The following is an 18157-nucleotide window of genomic DNA, read 5'->3' as shown; positions in this document are numbered from 1 at the left end:
GTTCAAAAAGTACATTTTAATCTAACATTAAGACTTAACATTAATCACAGCAGTTGTGATTAAAACAGAGAATGGTCCGATATGAGCATGATGTACAGCATAAGGCCAGAATTATATTACTCTTGAAATTAGTTACCTAGGAGTACCTAGTTCTGCATATTAGTAAAATTACAAATGGCCTCTGGACATTAGGGACAATTTCTGAAATTGTTTTACATAGAATTTTGGTAAGCATATGGAAGTTTGGTTGAGAAAAATGTGCAAGGGGCTGAAAAACACACTTTATAATACTTTTTACTACAAGTCTTCTAAAAGAGACAAATGACATGGTCAGAAAAAGAGGATTTATTATCATTACAGGTTTAACATTGTCAAATGCAGGCTGGAAGACAGATAGGAGAGGATTCTCATTCTTAGGAAGTGAACATTTCATGAGGAACGGGTTTTTTTCTTTTTTAAGAATTCCAGGCATTCATCATTTCGTACTGGACAAGGTATTTTGAGTTTGCATTCCTTCTGAATCAGGCGAAAACTCTCCTGTGAAGGCAGTAAAGCGATACTCCTGTGGACGACGTCCTTTTAGTTTTGCTAGTTTGGTCTGTAGTTTTTCAACCTTGGGTTTAAAACAAAACAAAAAATTAGAGATAGGATATTTAATTATAAATAATTAAGAGTAGAAAGGACTGCTCATGTCTAACGGGCCACTTTTTCCTCGTCCCCTTGCAGGCTCCGTTCGTATATATATGAAGCTGTAAAGCTACCACAGCTACAGTGCACACCTCGAATGACTGCTGCATCAGTGTTAACTGTGCAAGCATAACAACGTGCTGGGGTCAACATCACCAGTTCCAGGCAAATGCTAATATTCAAATAGGTATGTCTTTTAAAACAGTGAAATGAACAGAGTTTTTTTCTCCTGTTACTGCAAATATACGCATAGGCCGTTTTGTAGCAATGCAGAAGCTATAGATGAAAAAAAGAGCTAGTAAGATTCAAGCTCAAGCTCTTAAGTTTGGAAACAGATTTTGAAAGTAGTAAGCATTAAATACCTGTACTACTAATCCTATTAGTAATAAACATATTTGTAGGTATTCTGAATGTTGGTGTCTAAATGTACTTTTTACCAGATAAAGACTCATATTCATTCACTAGTTCAATAAACTGTAATAAATCTTGAAAGTTGATGAAGATTCATTATAGCTTTTACAAGGCTTCATGAAAATACTTTGCTTTTTAGAAATACAACCGGAGATATTAAAACATCATTTCTTTTGCTCTTCAGCATGTTATGAATATTAGAGAGTAGAATACAGTTATATTCAAAGTGCAACAACCATGTGGATTTCAAAACACTTAAGATCATCAATTAAAGTTCATGCATGTATTTAGAAGTTCACAGTGAAGTCCACGAGTACATCTCTGCAGGCTCTGGTTCCTGGCAGCCCATTCCATGCATCTTCTTTACAAGAACTTAAAAAAACATGCAAAATAGGCTAATATAATTATATCTTTCTAGGAAGAATGAGGTGAGGAAGGATTTAGCAGTGCTGGTAGACAGTATGTAATAGCAGCACTCAAACACGGCAGCAGACTTTGACCTCTCTCTGAGCCACTGTTTTCACCTTTGAAGCAGGCACTCTCCGAAATACGCTGCTCCATGCCAGCGCCAGGCACGGCACGTTCACGGCACACTGGGAAGCTGGAATCCACTCAGCCTGGGTGACCAAACTCAAGCTCCCCAGACCCCACAGTTCCTTATTTGCCATCCGCTGATGTGTTCCTTTTTGGGTGGTAATTACCACTTTCAGCAAGCCATCACAGGCAGAGTTCCCCTGTTCTGCAAGGCTCTTAACTGCGAGTACACAGCAGTTTCTGCAGGTATCTTTGACGTTGCCGCTAACCAAGTGACATTTTGCAAGCCAGCCACCATGCTACTGAGCACCTTTTTCTGTGGTTTTGACAGCAGCAACACCATTATCTGTCATGTTTGCTACCACACCAACGGAAGAAGGACAAGAACAAAGATGAGTGAGAAAATGGTGAAACCAATGAGCTGCTTCTGCAGGAGCTTTTCCTAGTGCAGCTCTGCGCAGTGACCCGCGGAGAAGACTCCAGTGTGGAGGAGGAACAGCCAGCAGTGGCCGCAGAGCTTTGAGATGGAAAAGGGCTTTCCCCTGGAGATCTGTTCAAAGCTTATTCCTGAGCAGCTTCTGAACAAGGAAAAAATCTACCCCTTCAGAAAGATGAGAATATTTCGACATGAAAATTTAAAAATAGCATGGTAAGACTGACTATTACGGCTGATTTGTAGGGGTGCAACTCATAATACAGCAGTAGGCTCCGACGCTCACCAGTCTTCAGGAGGTAACTGGTGGCACGGCATGTACAGGACTCCCCAAGCAGCAAGGCGGTTGATGAAGCTGGTATTTCTACTATTTGCCAGGCAACTCTGAGCGTAAACAGCAATGGAAATTTCTCCAAGACTTGGCTAGCCACTGTGGCCAGTCTGCCAAAACTCATCTCTTTTGCCTAATGAAAAACCTAGCTCCCACTGCTACTGCTGCGGACAACCGTGATGCTCGTTTCTCCCACTGACCTGGGAAATCCCGTTTCACCAACAACTACCGCATCAGAAGGAACCATTTATTAGGGATACCGATTAAAAGAACAGTATCTCCTAGGGAGTGTCAAGGCTCTTGGTTGTGTATTTGGGAAACTCAAAGGCAGATTGCTAATGAAAACAGTAGAGGCAACCAAGCCCATCTTGAATTGTAACCGTGTGCCCGCTCCGAGCCGCACAAGACCCGCGGGAGCAGAGAAGGCTCCCAGGGGCCTCGGAGCCCAGGGTTCAGGCCATACACATCCCTAAGGTGTCCACTCCTGAATACCAGCTTCCGGATCATGTCATCGTACATGATTTTTATACCTACCTTGAGGGATGAACTCCGTTTTGGGAGTGCGTAGTTTACATTTCCCCGTGCGTAACACCGTGGAGTGTGAGGGACGTGGGTAATTTTAGAACAGGGTCATGATTTCCTGGCAGACAGGCAGCCTTCTTGCACTACGTATGACTTGTTTGCCCTGTTATGTAAAGTATAGAGGCTGTGCTTTCAGTGCATTAAATCGCTTTGGTTTTGAGGCCAAAGACACTTTGAATAAAATCAGGATTTATTTTTTCAGAAAGTACAGAGGCTGTAAAGTGGCGCAAACACTGCAAAAATGAGGCCTTGAAATCCACAGTCTTTATCATTTTACACAGCTACAGCTTTGTGGCCATTTCCAGTATTTCTACCGAGCACCTGATAAGTGCTCTCCGGAGCTGGATTCCCAAACCTGTGGCAAAAGGCTGCAGTGTGGATGGCTCCCGGCAGGCTCCATGGGAGAGGGAGCTGCAGTGGGGCTCTCTTTTGATGACCTGCTGCTCCTCTTTGGAGTGAGCAAACTGTTCTGGAGCCTTTCACATTCCCTGTGCATTGTAAAAGGAAGTTTTTTTTATTGCTGCCATGTAATTCCTTACCAGGAAAGGCTTTGCCAAATTCAGTACCAGCGATACTACCTCTAAGTATTAATGATTTCTTGCTCAGCTAGAATGCGCAGTAAGTATACAACGCAATATGTCATTTAAAAGAACTATACAGAACATTTGTACTTGCTCTGCCCTCAGTAAACATACTTCTAAAATAAGGTTTGCTTTTTTCAATCTGACGAAAATCATCATTTGGGCAGATTACAGAATGAGAATTGCCAGGCAGGCAGGACAGAAAAGAGAAGGGAAGAAGAGGTGGGAGACACCACTGCTGGCTAGCTGGTCACTGGCAGCAGCATTCCTGCATAACCGTGGAGTAATTACCATTTCAATCACATGGCAGCTCAGTCAACATCTAGCGATCTCATACACACCTGAATCAAAAATCAATTTGGACTCTTGAAGCAAAATTGATTTTGACCGGAGTGACTTTATTATCCACAGGAAATTTAGAAAAACAAGCTAAAAGCAAAACAGTGACTCAGTTTATTGCAAAATACAGAATTTGTTTTTGGCTTTCTATGCACTTTGGTGGGGAATTGAAGTAATACTTTTAGTCAAAACAAGTAATTCCTAATAATGTTGCAATAAGCAAATAAATTTTACAACTATACTAACTATAATGACGGCTCTCAATTTTTTTCCCCCATCATGATACTTACTTACACCTCAGAGTATAGATTTATGAGTCCTCCTTCCAATAGCAAAAGGATAATTTTGAATTTCAACTTTTTGCTGTATTAACCACTTGCACTGAACAGCTTCTACAGCACATGATACAAATCAACATCCTTGTCTGCTGAGTTTTATATTAATCTTTGGCAATCTCTTACACTTTTCTGGGTTTCTGTCCTCTATCTTGCTTAGAATTTCAGTTTTGCTTTTGAAAGGCTCAAAACACTACAGAAGTTTTTGTCTGTTTATATATGTGCATGTGTATATGTATACACATAAACATGCACACAATTTTAGCACAAAAAAAGACAAAATGTTTTATTTCTAACAAATTACTTGGTCCTTGAGATTTTTGTGAAAGTAATGAAATGTGAAATTAACCACTGTTAATAAGCACAGACCTCTGTGTTTTATTGTATTTCCCAAGAGCGGCAAGATACTCACTGTCTCAATATTTTGTCTTGCTTTCTTCATTTCCTCTTGGAGTGCTGCTTTTACGTTTTCTTTTCTTGCTTTCATCATTTGGGTGTGCTGTTTGATATGTTGTTTCAGTTTCTTTTCTCTGGAGGCTCTAAGCATGATAAAAATAGTATTTCAGCTCCTTTATATTCATCGACCCTTCTATTCCAGTTTGAAGTATTTAACACATTTCTGCCAAAACATATAAATACAGACTTGGAGAAGAACAGCAAAAACCTAACTATCCATTTCTGTTGTTGCTTTGGCCTCTGACTGCTACGCACTTTGCGGTGTAGGCACTATGAGGTAGGTGGTCTTGCACTATCGGGATCGCACAGTGTATTTTTCATCAACCCCTTGCCCCGTTCGGTGCACGAGCTGGATGCTCTCTGGGGACACGTCAGTCTGGTGGCGGAGCAGACTGTTTTGTGCTTGCTCTTTGCATAATCGCTGCGGAAGTTGGAAGACTTTCAGTGAACAGGGAAGTGGAATGAAAAGGGAAAAAAAAGAAAAGGCATGTGTTTAAGGAAGCCGAATGAAGTCCTGTAATTCAAAAGATGTAAGTGTGGAGGAAACACTGACAGGGAGTTTAAAGCAGCTAGTAAGTTAAACGTACTGAAACGCAGTGAAGGCGAGCTAACAGGACAGGAATTTGCAAGTGGCAACCGAAGTGTGCCCAGCGTGAGCAGCCCCCGGCGTATGCAAAGTCCATTGCAAAGGGCTCGCCTGTAAATTTAAAGTCATGCTGGACACCGGGAGTGTGAAAAGCGCAGTACAGAGCAGTATTTTACAATGTGCTAGAGATCCTTCGCAGGTACGAAAGCCAGCAGAAGAACAGGACTGAAGTATCCGTGACCACTAAATAAATACATCTACCGTACTTTTACTCTTTTTTGCTCATCCACTCTTTTTTGTTCATTCATGACTGAATGAACACTGTGAAAGGCCATAGCTATGGTATCTGTAACCATTTCTCTTCCACATTACAAGACAGTATAATAAAATGTATTCATACTCAAAGTTGGTTAACATTTTCCTTCATTTACAGACATCTGTTTAGTGGTTATGCCCTGGAAAATCATCCAGTGGAAGGATGGTGGTATACGCGCCAGCTGTGATATGCTTACACCATTAGTCAGGTTAATCCTCAGGCAAAGATCCACTCAGTTTTAGAAGTGCAAAATACAGTGAACCAGCACATCTTATAATTAGAAAAACAAACTGAATGTTCCAAACTTGCCCCAAATAAGTTAAAACTGAAAAGAAAAAAAGAAACTTCACCACCAAAATAGCATCAGGTATTCTTTAGGCTCTTTTAAAAACTGGGACTTGTTCGTATTTCTCCACTCACTTCAGGTCTTTTAAAACTTCATAAAGAATTACATCAACTTATTTTCCATCCCAGGTGACAGACTACAGCAGTTGAGATAAGTATGTAAATTTTTAAGCTAAGATGAGTCTTTTATGGTTAGGCCATCATCAACTGAGATCCGTTTAGCTGATTTTGCAAAAAGTAAGGACTAGGGATACTCAATTTCTAGGCAGCTCTCTGGCTCACATTCACTCTCTTAAGATGACACAGAGATACTATAAAATCACAGTTGTTTTAACAGCATGTTTCCTGTCGGTACTGCACTGTAAATGAAGGATCAAACGAATACAGTTCAGGTGCAAATCTTGAAGTGCCAGTGATTGTCTTTAAACAAATGCCACTTTTATTAGAAGCTCAGAATTTACTTTTTTTTGGTCTTTTAGTCACCGTGTTTGTTTATTAAGATGCAGAATTTTTTACTTCGCTGGAGAGCAAAAAAAGAAATGAACACTGTCATGCTTTCACGATAACAAGAACAAACGGAAGCCATCAATAATGTTACGTAAGAACAGTTTATGGGCTTCTCTACTTGACACTAACCTTGTAGCTTCATATTTTACTTTCAACAATCTTTGTTCACTTTTTTCAGGTGTAGTGTCCCTCTGTTTCTCAGCTCCATCTTTCGTGACACAGTTGTTGATGTTATCCATAGCATATGGTGCATTTTTTGATATCTACAACATAAAAAAATGTTAACACGTTACATGGCAAGGCATTATTGATTAAAAACTGGTTTCGTACAGAGATAAAGATAGCCCATGAAAAGCTGTTTTTCTTTGAATTCATGGCTAGTGATCAGTGGCTGTTGGGCAAATGTTCATTTTTTAAAGTGAGGGAATGTTCCTGATTAGCGTTTGGCTACTAATCATTTCAGACAACTCACAGGCAGTGATGTCCTTTGTGCGGTCACTAGTGACTTACAACGCACACGATCCAGTGCGGTGACACACTCTGGGGGTGTACTAGTACGTGAGCGTTTTCCATGTATTTTCCCACTTGTAACATAGCATGAATATACTTCAGTTTCTGTAAGAGGGTTTAATACAGTGTTCAGTAAACCAAAAAACAAAGCTGCAAGAAGGCGAGTTTAGTTTGAGCACCATTTTTTGGAGTATTCTCTCTGTGGCAAAGAAAATAATTGCAGTGTTTTCAAATGCACAAGGAACACGTGAGAACGGAGCTCCCATCGACAAGGAGACCCAAGTGCCTAACTGTGAGTATATCATTCAAAATATGATATATAATTTCTCCAGGAAATAAAATACTTTATCTCTGACTGTCTTCCACAGATCTGACCTGTTTATATATAATGGTTAATTTTAAAGCTAAGCAAAGCTAAGCCAGGCTACAGATAAACCTGGTGAAACAATTCAAGAACAGAATAATATGAACTGTCTTTTTAGAAGTGCATCAGGTAACAAAGGCAGGAATAAGCGTACAGAGCAAAATTTAGGTTCTGATGAAATGTTGGTAAAACCCCATTCATTGGGGGGGGGGGGGGGGGGGCAGCATCCAGAGTCTAATCTGGGCTAACGACAGTCTTCGCTACCATCTTGGAATACCTACGTGATGCTGCGATTTAAAAATAAAAAAACCTTCAAATATGACATTGGTTTTTACTTTTTTTCCCCTAAAAGTCCTTGTCCACTCCAAACAAAACAGATAGATCAAAATAAATCTCCTCCAACTTGTGAATAATTGCTTCAGGGAACAAATCACTGACATTCAGTGGGGAGGTTTCAGATAAAAGCAGATTTACTGCAAACATATCTCCTAATGAAGGCCTTTTGAATCATCTGGCTTGGGTTTTTCTTTTCATACAGAATGCTCATTACAACAGATAAAGGAAAACACAACTCCTGCTTTTAAGTTATTTTATGTTTTCTTGGAAAGTTGTTTCTGTTCTTAAAATTGCTGACACTTTGACAAGGACTAAGCGCTTTACTAACAGAAAGTGAGAAATGTAAGATCATCTTTTTGTTATAAAATGAAAAGGATGATAGCAAACATTTTAAACATTATAAACACATCCATCTGGGTATTGTACACTTATATTTTGCTTTAGCTAGACTGCGAATAGAAAATTAGAAAAGTAATGATGCTCTGAAGCCCTATTAGAGTTACATAATGACAGCTATGGCTAAAGTCATAGTCCTGTAATTGAATTCTGCATCTTGTACTCTTATATTTTTATTGCCTTCAATTAAGTCATAACGTTCATACAGGACATGGGATATTTATTTTGTATTTACTCACAAAAGCCTTATTTCCCCAAGATCTTGAGGAAAAACAGACAAGTCATAAAAGCCTGTTTAAATTATTTAAGTTCAGATTATTGCCGATGCTTTTCATAAACTCATACCACAAAGTGAGAATCTTCAAAATACTAAATTACCTAATAATTTTTAATTTGAAATAATACATTTTAATTTTGCTTTATTGGTAATATTTATTTTAATGCTTTAATTTTAAATATTTAAGTACTGAATAACTCTAACTGTATTCTTACCCACACTATACCTGATGGCCAATCACTCTTATTAAGGTCCTGGCCTGTCCAAGAGCATGTTTCTTCATACACCTCTCTCCTGGCTCACACTTTTTCTTTCTGTGCACTGCTGGAGGAGATCGCACGATGCTGTGGACATTCGCCAGTCCCTCACAGGGTGGCAGATGCCAGGCCGGTCTATACGGTCTGTTCTTCTCCAGGACTTTTACAACACCTTCTAGCTAAATTAAACACCTACTTGTGCAGTTCCGGAGTTTGAGGACAGCTTAGCAAACAGACCTCAGGCTGTCAGGACACTGTACACAGCTTGGTTTTGATCACTTTGAAACCGTTTCAGAGAAAACAGTTTAAAACCTATCACTATTTTAGAGGAAATGCTCAGAGTGAGGAGTAGACGTACGTGATGGGCAAGACACGCTACACAGCAGTGTCTGGCCTGCAGATTTGCTGGTGGAGTACTGAGTTTCCTCTATGATGGTATGTAATTAGATATTCTTCATAGTGATTCTTGACCTATGTTGAATTTTACCCCAGCAGATGCACAGAATAGATGCATAAAACATACTCCAGTCTGTAGATATAAAGGTGGAGTATGCATGGCAGCACAGGGAAGTTTAGCATTAACATATCTACAAATTTCCCAAAGTTTTAGAACGTGTAAGTTCAAATCCAGAATACTGCATGAACAGCAGTTGTAATTGGCAACATATTCTGTATTTTCAAGTTTTGCCCTATCTGAATTTTTTCAGTGTAGAAATTCATTTACCTTTTACTAAAGCTGAAGGAAGTATTTGCTCGATCTTTTATTACTACAGAACAGGAAAATGATGTTCACCTGTAACTGCAGTATAACGTGTTTAGTCGCCCACAGGAGAGGGCTGTGCTAATGGCACACGTAGCCACAACTCACTATTGTATCTGAGCTTCGAGAGCACGGCTCAGTGGCATGGAATTGTATCTTGAGTTATCGAAGAAGTTATAAACTTGACCATCACAACCTATTCTTTGTAAGTGCCACCATCCCACTTTTGGAATTGCCAAACCAAAAACTCCATCAATGTGGCAGCACAGTGTTTTCTAATTATGTTAGCAAAGTTTTGAGAAGGAAAGTAGGTAGGAAAATAGAGCCATTTGGTAAGAAAATACTGCAATTCTAGGAAGGAGGGATGGCAGAAGCTCAGAATAGCTGAAACCTTGTGTTTCTGTTACGCAGCAAGGAAGGGCAGCTTCAATTACCTCCTCTGCCTCTATCAAAAAAGTATCTGGAACCTTGGCCTTACATGTCTGCCAGATGTTCTTACCGCTGGGCTGCATAATCTCTCTCTCTTTAAATGAGGGGATATTCAATTATTTATAGACTACAGCTCTAATATGAAATACTGATACATACTGACTCAATAACCTTGCAGGATGATTTGGGTGGAAGAGCTAAGTCAAAGCCCTACCTCCAAATTAGATTTCTCACATTCCACAAAAAAGGTCCCTAACACGTGGTTGTAGAGTCAGGCCCTTCCCTCATAGTTTTCTTGTAAAACTCAAAAAATTTTTGGTTTTGTTCTGCAGGGTAGGACACCTTTAAAAACACAAAAATACTCCATGAAGCCAAATGATTTCCCAGACAACCCATCTTACCTATGCTTCAAATTAATATATTTCTAAAGTTCTGCACTGAGAAAAATGAAGTGCTTTACAATACACCAACACATGCTGCAGTAGATTTGAAGTATTTTATAGGCACTTCATTTTTCCTCAGTGGGAAACCTTACCTCCAGACTGACTTGCAAAAAAACTGTAGTAATGTACAGATTTTCCTGTTTCACTATGCCAGCTACATTTTAAATAGTACTGCTTATGACTAAGCTGCTGTAGCTATGCTGCTGCAAAGGAAGTCAGTCAACTAACAGAAGGAAAATGCTATAGAGCAAACTCTTTTCCCAGAACTGTATCACTTATGACATTATCAATTGAAGTAAAGAGAAAGCAGAAAATAAATGACATACTCATGTTGATTTGACATATACACACAAAATTTACACAAAATTACACAAAATTGTCTACATTTGGAAAATTTTAGGTACGCAATGGCAATTTTAAGTAACCATTATTCACCATTCCATGCGTTTATCAAAACTACTCAAAACTAGGATGATGCTAAATCTAAGACAATTCCATAATTTTAGGAAAAGTATTTAAAATTTTATAGTAAGTGTAGCTGCTTCTGGTTTTTTTTTCCATTCTAACACGAATAATTTGAAAACTAAAAAAAAATTCCTTTTGTTTAGAATTTCCCCATAAATTAAAAAAGGCATTTCTGCTGGGAAACACAGTAACAAAAGCTATTGCAAATCAGCTGCTCTTCAGCAACTTGCCATCCTCTACCCTGCAATAAATGCAACATAATTTGAAGTGTAAGAGAAAGAGGGATGAGCTGCTCCGCATTTAGTGTCAAGTAAAAATTAAATTCAGAAGTTAGTATCTAGCAGCTCATGACTGTTAATTCCTAACTTGATGGTAAAGACACTTTTTTTTTTTAAAACTAAACTGCAAATCTAAGACAATTCCTGAATTTTAAGTCCCTAAGGAATAAAGTAGTCACATGGCAAGTAGGTCTTAACATGAAAAACAAATTTATGACCCAAATCTATTCCTCTTGTTTACATGGATATTCAGTATTGAAACACCTTAAGTGTTTAAAGCAGTCCTTCATTAAATAGCCATTTTGAATCTCATTGTAAATAATGTGGGCTGTGATAGGTATTTCTATTATATAAAAATGCTGTATGTACAGATTCACCAACAAAAAATACAATTTAGCTTTGATTCATATACCAAGAAATGACTTTATGACTATTTGTGAAGACTTTACAATAAATTTATTCATAATACACATTGTTTAATGCCATCTTTTCTTTCAAAAAGGAATATTTTCTGTAACACTGAAGAAACATGAAACTGCCTCTAACAAGAAGACAAGAGAACAAAGATGCACGCTAAACATAAGAGCAAAGATTAAACACTGTCAGTATAAAAATATGAGCATAAAAATATCCTTTATTAGTTTCAAGATTTGTTAGATATTAATGTAAACTATATTAACAAAGGAGCTTAATATGTTCCAAAAAATCGTTTATGGTACTATAGTGCCCTCTTGTGATAAATACACGTATGTACATTCAAGAACACAAGTTCACACAGCATATTATTGTGTATCATTTATATCATTTTAAGTACCTAAAATTTTTACAGAAGAAAATATGAAATTCAATAATTTTTCTCTGAGAGTGAACACATGTTATTCTCCCCGTTTATATATGTACGGTAACACAGAAGAGAAAAATGAGGAATGTTTAAGTGTATTACCTATCACTGCACTTACTCCTCCTCATTATTCAGAATTCACTTCTTCTCTATGCTAATCAAATTTCTGTGCTACTGAAGATAATCAGTCACGTTGGCCAAAATAAAGGCCTTATGACACAGAGATAGCGTGCCACACAGCTTCAGCAGGATACACAGAAGGGGAAACCAGGTAACCTCTGTCTCTCAGTGCTGTAGCAGGAATTCAGCTAAGCAAGTCTTCGGCAAGAATGCTGATGTTCAGAGCTGACCCCTAGTGCTCCACAGCAGAAATACACATTTTTTCTTACACAATTTGCTTTGGGTGATGCTGCCTCTTTGAGTATCTTGGTATTACCCTTGATGTTGAAATATTGCTATACAACAAACCATTTTCCAGAACTGTCTCAGTTATATCACCAGCTGAAGTAAAGAAAAAAACAGGAAATAAATGACACATGCTGGTCTGATCCATTTACACAGGAAGGAAACTTTTACATGGGAAAGTCAGTGCAAGCAATGGTAAGCATACGTAAATATTACTAATCCTATGTAGTAATCAGTCAAATGAGTTACTGGTGCCAGTAAAGTCACTGATAAAGTACTATTGTTTATTTTGTGATTTAATGACATCAGGATTTCACCAGTGACACTCATTATCCAGCCTGCAAGTCGATCTTTTAAAACATACAGCTGTACCTAGTTTGCAGTCAACTCTACGTGTGCAAATAAAAACAGTACTGCAAACCTATTTTGGCACCAGAGCAGTTCTATTTTACTTTTGCTTTATTTCTGTGGTAAAACAGGCCAAAGACATTATCACAGATAGAAGGATTACATTTATGTGTTTATTTAACTTCCAGGACAATGAAAAACAGCAATGAATACCCACTGTCTCAGAAAAATAGGCTAGAATGTTTGGTAAATGAAATCTGGTAACAACTCTGATAAAGATGCACAAAGTGGAATAAAATCCTGCTCTTCCTAGGCGTATCAGTTCCAAAGCAAATTAGTACTGTATAGAAAAGAAGAAAGTCTGTTTAAATCAAAATTTCTATTGTCCTAAAGTGACCAAGGAAAAACCTTAGCACTGCTGTTTGGTGAGGAAGAAAAGTGGGACTATAAATATACTACTTCTTTGCTAGCAGGTTGCCTCTGATGTATTCCTGAGGTCCTGTGGGTTAGGCAAAGTTCTGCTGCCAGAATTAAGGAAATTAGCTGGTGAAAAATACCACAATATGGGTGAATAGCAAGGAGGAAAAGGGTTGTATTCACATGAATAAATTGCCTGAGCCAGAAGCCTGGGTTCCTGTATAGTCCATGAAAATGGAAAAGGATGACTCAGATCACTAATACTAGGTGCCTGCCTTCATCTGTTCACTAGGTGCCTCGGCTCCTGACTCAGGTCCTCAGTTAGATGCCTAGAATTACATGGTGTGAGCCCATATAATCTCCTATTTGATCAACTTCAGTTCAAAATGACATTTCTCCAAGCACTGATGCGTTTAGTAACATAATTTGGCTTAGTTTCAGAAATATGAGCAAAAACGAGAGTAAAAATATTAGTAAGCCTGAAGTGTGGTTGCTTTGGTTTTACTTTTTAAATATACATTAAATTTTTTTCTTGTTTGGTTGTGTCAGACATTTTGAATTGCAAATTTTTCCACATTACTAGAAGAGTAAAGTTGTAATCTGTAATACAGGGTCCGTTTTTAATGGTTGAGCACCAGGCATTCCTAAGTAGATATTAATAAAATATAACACACTAAACAACCTGAGTTGTTCACAGTTGTTCACTTCTTAGTGCTGAGGGATATAATTCATTTTAATTAAAAACCTACTCACATTTCAGACAAATTTGGGTATTTCCACACTTTTAAGGTTAAAAGTAGTATGCCTAGCAATCATGAAACTGAGATTAAAGAATTCTTCACAGTAAGACAAAAACTCTCACAGCATTTTAAGTTCCTCAAATGATTACTTCTAAATGCCTTACTCAGTATCTATGTCACACTTTACTTTCATACCAAAGCACTGAAAAATTCATGTGTATTCATTTTCAGCATCTCAACTTTTGCAATACTACATATAAGAAATGACATTCTAATGGTAAAACTAATGGCATAGCTTGAGATTTTGTTTTAACCATTTGTTACTTTGGAAAAGACACCAAAAGTGAGGTCCTCTCCCTCAGTATGCCAGCATTTACAAATCCCTGGAGGAACCAGAAAATCCAGCCCACTTCAATTTCAGTTTGGCAGAGGCAACATCTCATATTGGAGGCGTTCAGTAATTAAAAAGTCATATTTAAACATAAGCACTTCTGTTTTAACGCCTCCAAGCAGCCTGATCACTGGAGCCACTACAGATTTTGAAAAGCAGTTTGAAGGATCTAGCAACTCCTACACTGCACATGGGGCTGCAACACTCCATGCAGGAGCTCTAGTCCACATAGATATTTGCAAAAGGGTCTACAAAGCCACAGACTTTTAAAGTGCTGGCATTTAAAATCTTGCTCTTCTCTGTCACACTACAGTCATTAGAAATTTTAAGCTTAAGTATATGGTCTATAAAAAAAGTAAATCAAAGGGTCTCATTAATGGATTTTTTCCAGTGTGCTACCTTTCTATTTTCTGTTACATACCATATCTGCATTTGCAGGTGAAAATCTCAACAATGTTTCCTTCTTTTCTTTCATCAACTTTGTATGGCTTCGCCATTCTGGAAGCGTTTCTTCATCTCTGAAAAAGTTGAATAAGACACAATAGAAACGAAGAACCATTTTTACTAGCACTGGCCCAAACACTTACTGCCTAATCATGAGCACATAGATATCAGCTTCCTTAGGCATAGAGAATCCTCCACAAGTAAAGCATTCCCTTGCTGCTGGAAAGGAGATGGGAAACAAGAATTCTCTGTTTCTGCTTCTCTCCTGCCATTTTCTCCCCTTTCTTCCAGTGCACTGATACCCAGGGAACGCCACCAAAGCACACCAGACATAACCTGAAACACTGAAACACACAGACACACTTTGCGTACTCCCTCAAATCCAGAGCATTGCCTTTCCTAACCGAACTGCCTTGTGCTTCCAGGAGCTCCACTGAGAAGCATTTATTGCATTCTATGGAAGTGTAAAATCCATATATAAGAAAAAAAATGTATGAAGATAATACAAACTAGGACTAATATTTAGTCTCATTCCTTGGGTGTAGTCTGTAATAAGTGGATTGATTCCTGAAGAGCAGCCCAACTTATGCATATGGTGGGAAAATATGCAGAAATAAAAACTAGGTGTAGTTCTTCTAGCAAAGTTTGTTCAATACATATACTTTTTTTATTTATCGTAAAAACTTTGCACGTTATGTGTCGTATGCACAGTTATCTGCTCTCTAGTTGTAGACTGCTGTCAGCAAAGATAAAGAAGTTACATTTAAACTTACATGGAATGTAACATACGAAGTATGAATTAATTGAAAGGGATTTCTTCTTTATTCAGTTAGAATGGGAACAGAGTTCCCCGGTCAAGTCAGTGAGAAACCTGATACCTCACCTTGTTGCCTTGGAGCACCCCATGTTGTAAAGAAAAGCACTCTTTGTATTTCTGCTTGTAGTGCAAAATTTTAAAAATTATTTCTTTCCTTATAAATAGTAATCTGGACAATCTATTAAGAAGCTAAGTAACAACTTTTAAAAACACTGACATTATAATACTTGCTTTTTCCTTTGTTCAGTTAAAGCTTGTTCCTCTTTCAGCTCCTTTGCTGCTGCCAATCTGCATGCTTCAGCTCGCTTGGTCTGAATCATCTTATCACAGGATGGAAACTCAGGAAACTTCTCTCTCTGTGTGGACATCCTCCTTTTAAAATGAACAGTGTGATAATGTTAACTAGATAGTGCATATAAAACTGAGCACATTTAAGGATGGTGACAAACACATTCAAAGCACAAATTTCTAACTACTACTAATCCTTTGCCAAACAATAAGAAAATACAAGAATCAAAACTATTTGCCCTTCTTTGTAAGCTTTTTTTTTAATAAGTACAGTAAATCCTCAAAAAAATCTTAACTCAATGGCCTGCCTAAATAAGCATATGAGTAGTATATTTCATTTCAATATAGCCATTGCAATATTTAAGGCCAAAAGCACATTTAAGTAACTTGTTACATCAGTTACCCCATAAAAAATACTGTTGAGCTCATGGATGTATTATGGGGGAAAAAATAAGCAAAAAACATGATTTTTAAAAGTTTTTTCTATTCTGTTCATACTCTGCTTCCTAAAAAAGGAAAAATGTAACCTGAGAGTTATTGATATCAAAGATGGTATAATATATACTGTGTAGTGTAGATGATAATGAAAAGTAAGGAAATGAAGATTTCAGGGTAGAAGTTTACACTGAGCATACAGTGAAGACAGACTGCCACCTTCAGGTTCTTTTCATGTAAGAAAAGCAAGAGGCACAATAATGAACATATACTGTAATATATAGGAAACTCAGTGAAACTCCTAAATCAAAAAAAATCACTTTTTTGGAGATTTCCCCCATCCTCTCCATGCTAATTGAGCATAGGGCTTTTTGCAACTGAAATACACTATTTGATGTTTTTCTGTAAATGACACTGAGTGGGGGAGAAGGGGAGAGGGAGGCAGGAAGGAGGAGGGAAAGGGAGAGAAAAAGAAAGCAAGAAAAGAAAACATTTTACAGAAAATGTAAAAATTCTTTTCCTAATTTTGTTTGAAATATGAAATTTAATGAAAAAGGCCAATATTTAAAAATTCAGTTAGCTTTAGTTCATTTAAAACTAGCATTGAGAAGTAATTTTTGTACAGCAGTAAACATTTTCCTGAATACTGGGGGAAAAAATCATTGACATCATGGTAAACACTGGAAATACTTATGACAAAAATTAAAATTTAGAAAATTTCCAGGGCATTTATTCTCTCCTTTACACAAAAAGATACTTCCCTTCCCTTTTCCAGAAAGGATTCACTAGCTTCTCCCAAAGGTGGTTTGCTTTATTTGCATATAATGCAAATTTGTATGCAAATGCAAAGGAATTTCATGTATTATCCTCCATTTAAACATAGTTATTAACCATACCACATAGACTAGAAATGCAAAATTAGCATCTGCAGGAGTTTTCAGTCCTTTGTTAGTCTCCATTACCAAATTCTATTGATTTTCAGTATAATGTGATCTGGAAGTTTTTTCAAGGGTAGAATTACCAAAGTAGGAATGGAAAAGGAAGTAAATAGGAAAATATAAAAGATTGATAATGGTTTTTAATTTTGGAGAAACAATATTTTTGTCTTTTGTTTTCTATACACTTATGTCATAAATATCATTTATCCATCAAATTTGTATTTGACTATAAGTGGAATGCCACATATTAAGATGATTTATATTTTCAATTAGAAATCCAGAGTTTTTTCCAGCAGTTGTAAGACACTTATTATATGTCATTATGTGAAACATAGTCACCTGCAAAGACGAGCTGACTTTGAGTAGAGCTGTTCTTTCTTTCTGTGGTTTTTCCCTACTTCAGTAAAATCATGAAGTACAACAAAATGTTGGTTAGCAAGAAATTCTTCTTTTTCATTTTTTATAATTTCTTCTTTCAACTTCTGAAATCTTAGCTTTTCCCCTTCATTAGGCCACTCATCTGATAAATCCAAACTGGACTGCAACAATTCAGTTAAGTTTAGCTTTTCAACAGCTGGCATTTCTACTGGAATTAAAAAGAGATTACTGCATTTCTATTTATCAGTTAAATTAAGTCAGAAACCTTTTTTTAAGCAAAACACAGTATTTTCCTGCACAATCTAACAGAAGTGGGATTTGCTGGTCTTTTTTAATGCATATTTTATTCTCAAAGATATTTCATAATGTTTTAAGCAATCTATTCTGGCAAAACTCAACAGTCTACCGATAAATGTGAGTAGACTAGTGGCTTCCTTTTGGTTCATGATTTATGTATCTCATAATCTGGTAAACTCTTCACCCAGCTTTTTATTAGTTCCACTATATGGAAGCTGATTCAAAGTTACAACCATTTTTATGAAGTCCTGAATACCTCTGCCTTATTCTGAGTTTAACAGCTGGAAGTCCTCAACATCTTGCAGAAGTACTTGGGAGTCTCAAACTGGAGTCCATGCTCCTATTTACTGAAGGTCCATAGTTTCCTTTTCTGTATATACATGACTTGCAAAGAACAATTCGGGATCACCACAGGAGCACCTGCCTCCCCCAAGGGCTGATCCAGTGCCTGGGAACTAAA

At 37.4% G+C, this 18157-nt stretch overlaps 1 protein-coding gene across 6 annotated transcripts in view; it reads right to left on the bottom strand.

Annotated features, from left to right (window-relative positions):
* Positions 1–325: 325 nt before the first annotated feature.
* The window catches only part of LRRC27 (leucine rich repeat containing 27), a 37865-nt gene continuing 20033 nt past the window's right edge, over positions 326–18157 (bottom strand). For 2 of the 6 annotated variants that reach the window (XM_026115915.2, XM_064514425.1), the window contains exons 6-11: positions 17362–17608; positions 15593–15733; positions 14522–14618; positions 6573–6706; positions 4646–4772; positions 326–613 (exon numbers count right to left, since the gene is read on the bottom strand). In XM_026115915.2, coding sequence (XP_025971700.2) covers positions 476–613; positions 4646–4772; positions 6573–6706; positions 14522–14618; positions 15593–15733; positions 17362–17608 — 884 coding nt within the window. In that variant the 3' untranslated portion in view covers positions 326–475. Of the gene's footprint in view, positions 2234–4645; positions 4773–6572; positions 6707–14521; positions 14619–15592; positions 15734–17361; positions 17609–18157 lie in introns of all 6 variants that reach the window. The other 4 variants (XM_064514426.1, XM_064514428.1, XM_064514429.1 and 1 more) reach the window with 4 other exon arrangements.

Source organism: Dromaius novaehollandiae, chromosome 6, assembly GCF_036370855.1.
Source record: "Dromaius novaehollandiae isolate bDroNov1 chromosome 6, bDroNov1.hap1, whole genome shotgun sequence".
NCBI classification, from domain to species: domain Eukaryota; kingdom Metazoa; phylum Chordata; class Aves; order Casuariiformes; family Dromaiidae; genus Dromaius; species Dromaius novaehollandiae.
The sequence above is the reverse complement of the archived record's forward strand: the minus strand, read 5'-3'. Positions and strand labels throughout refer to the sequence as shown.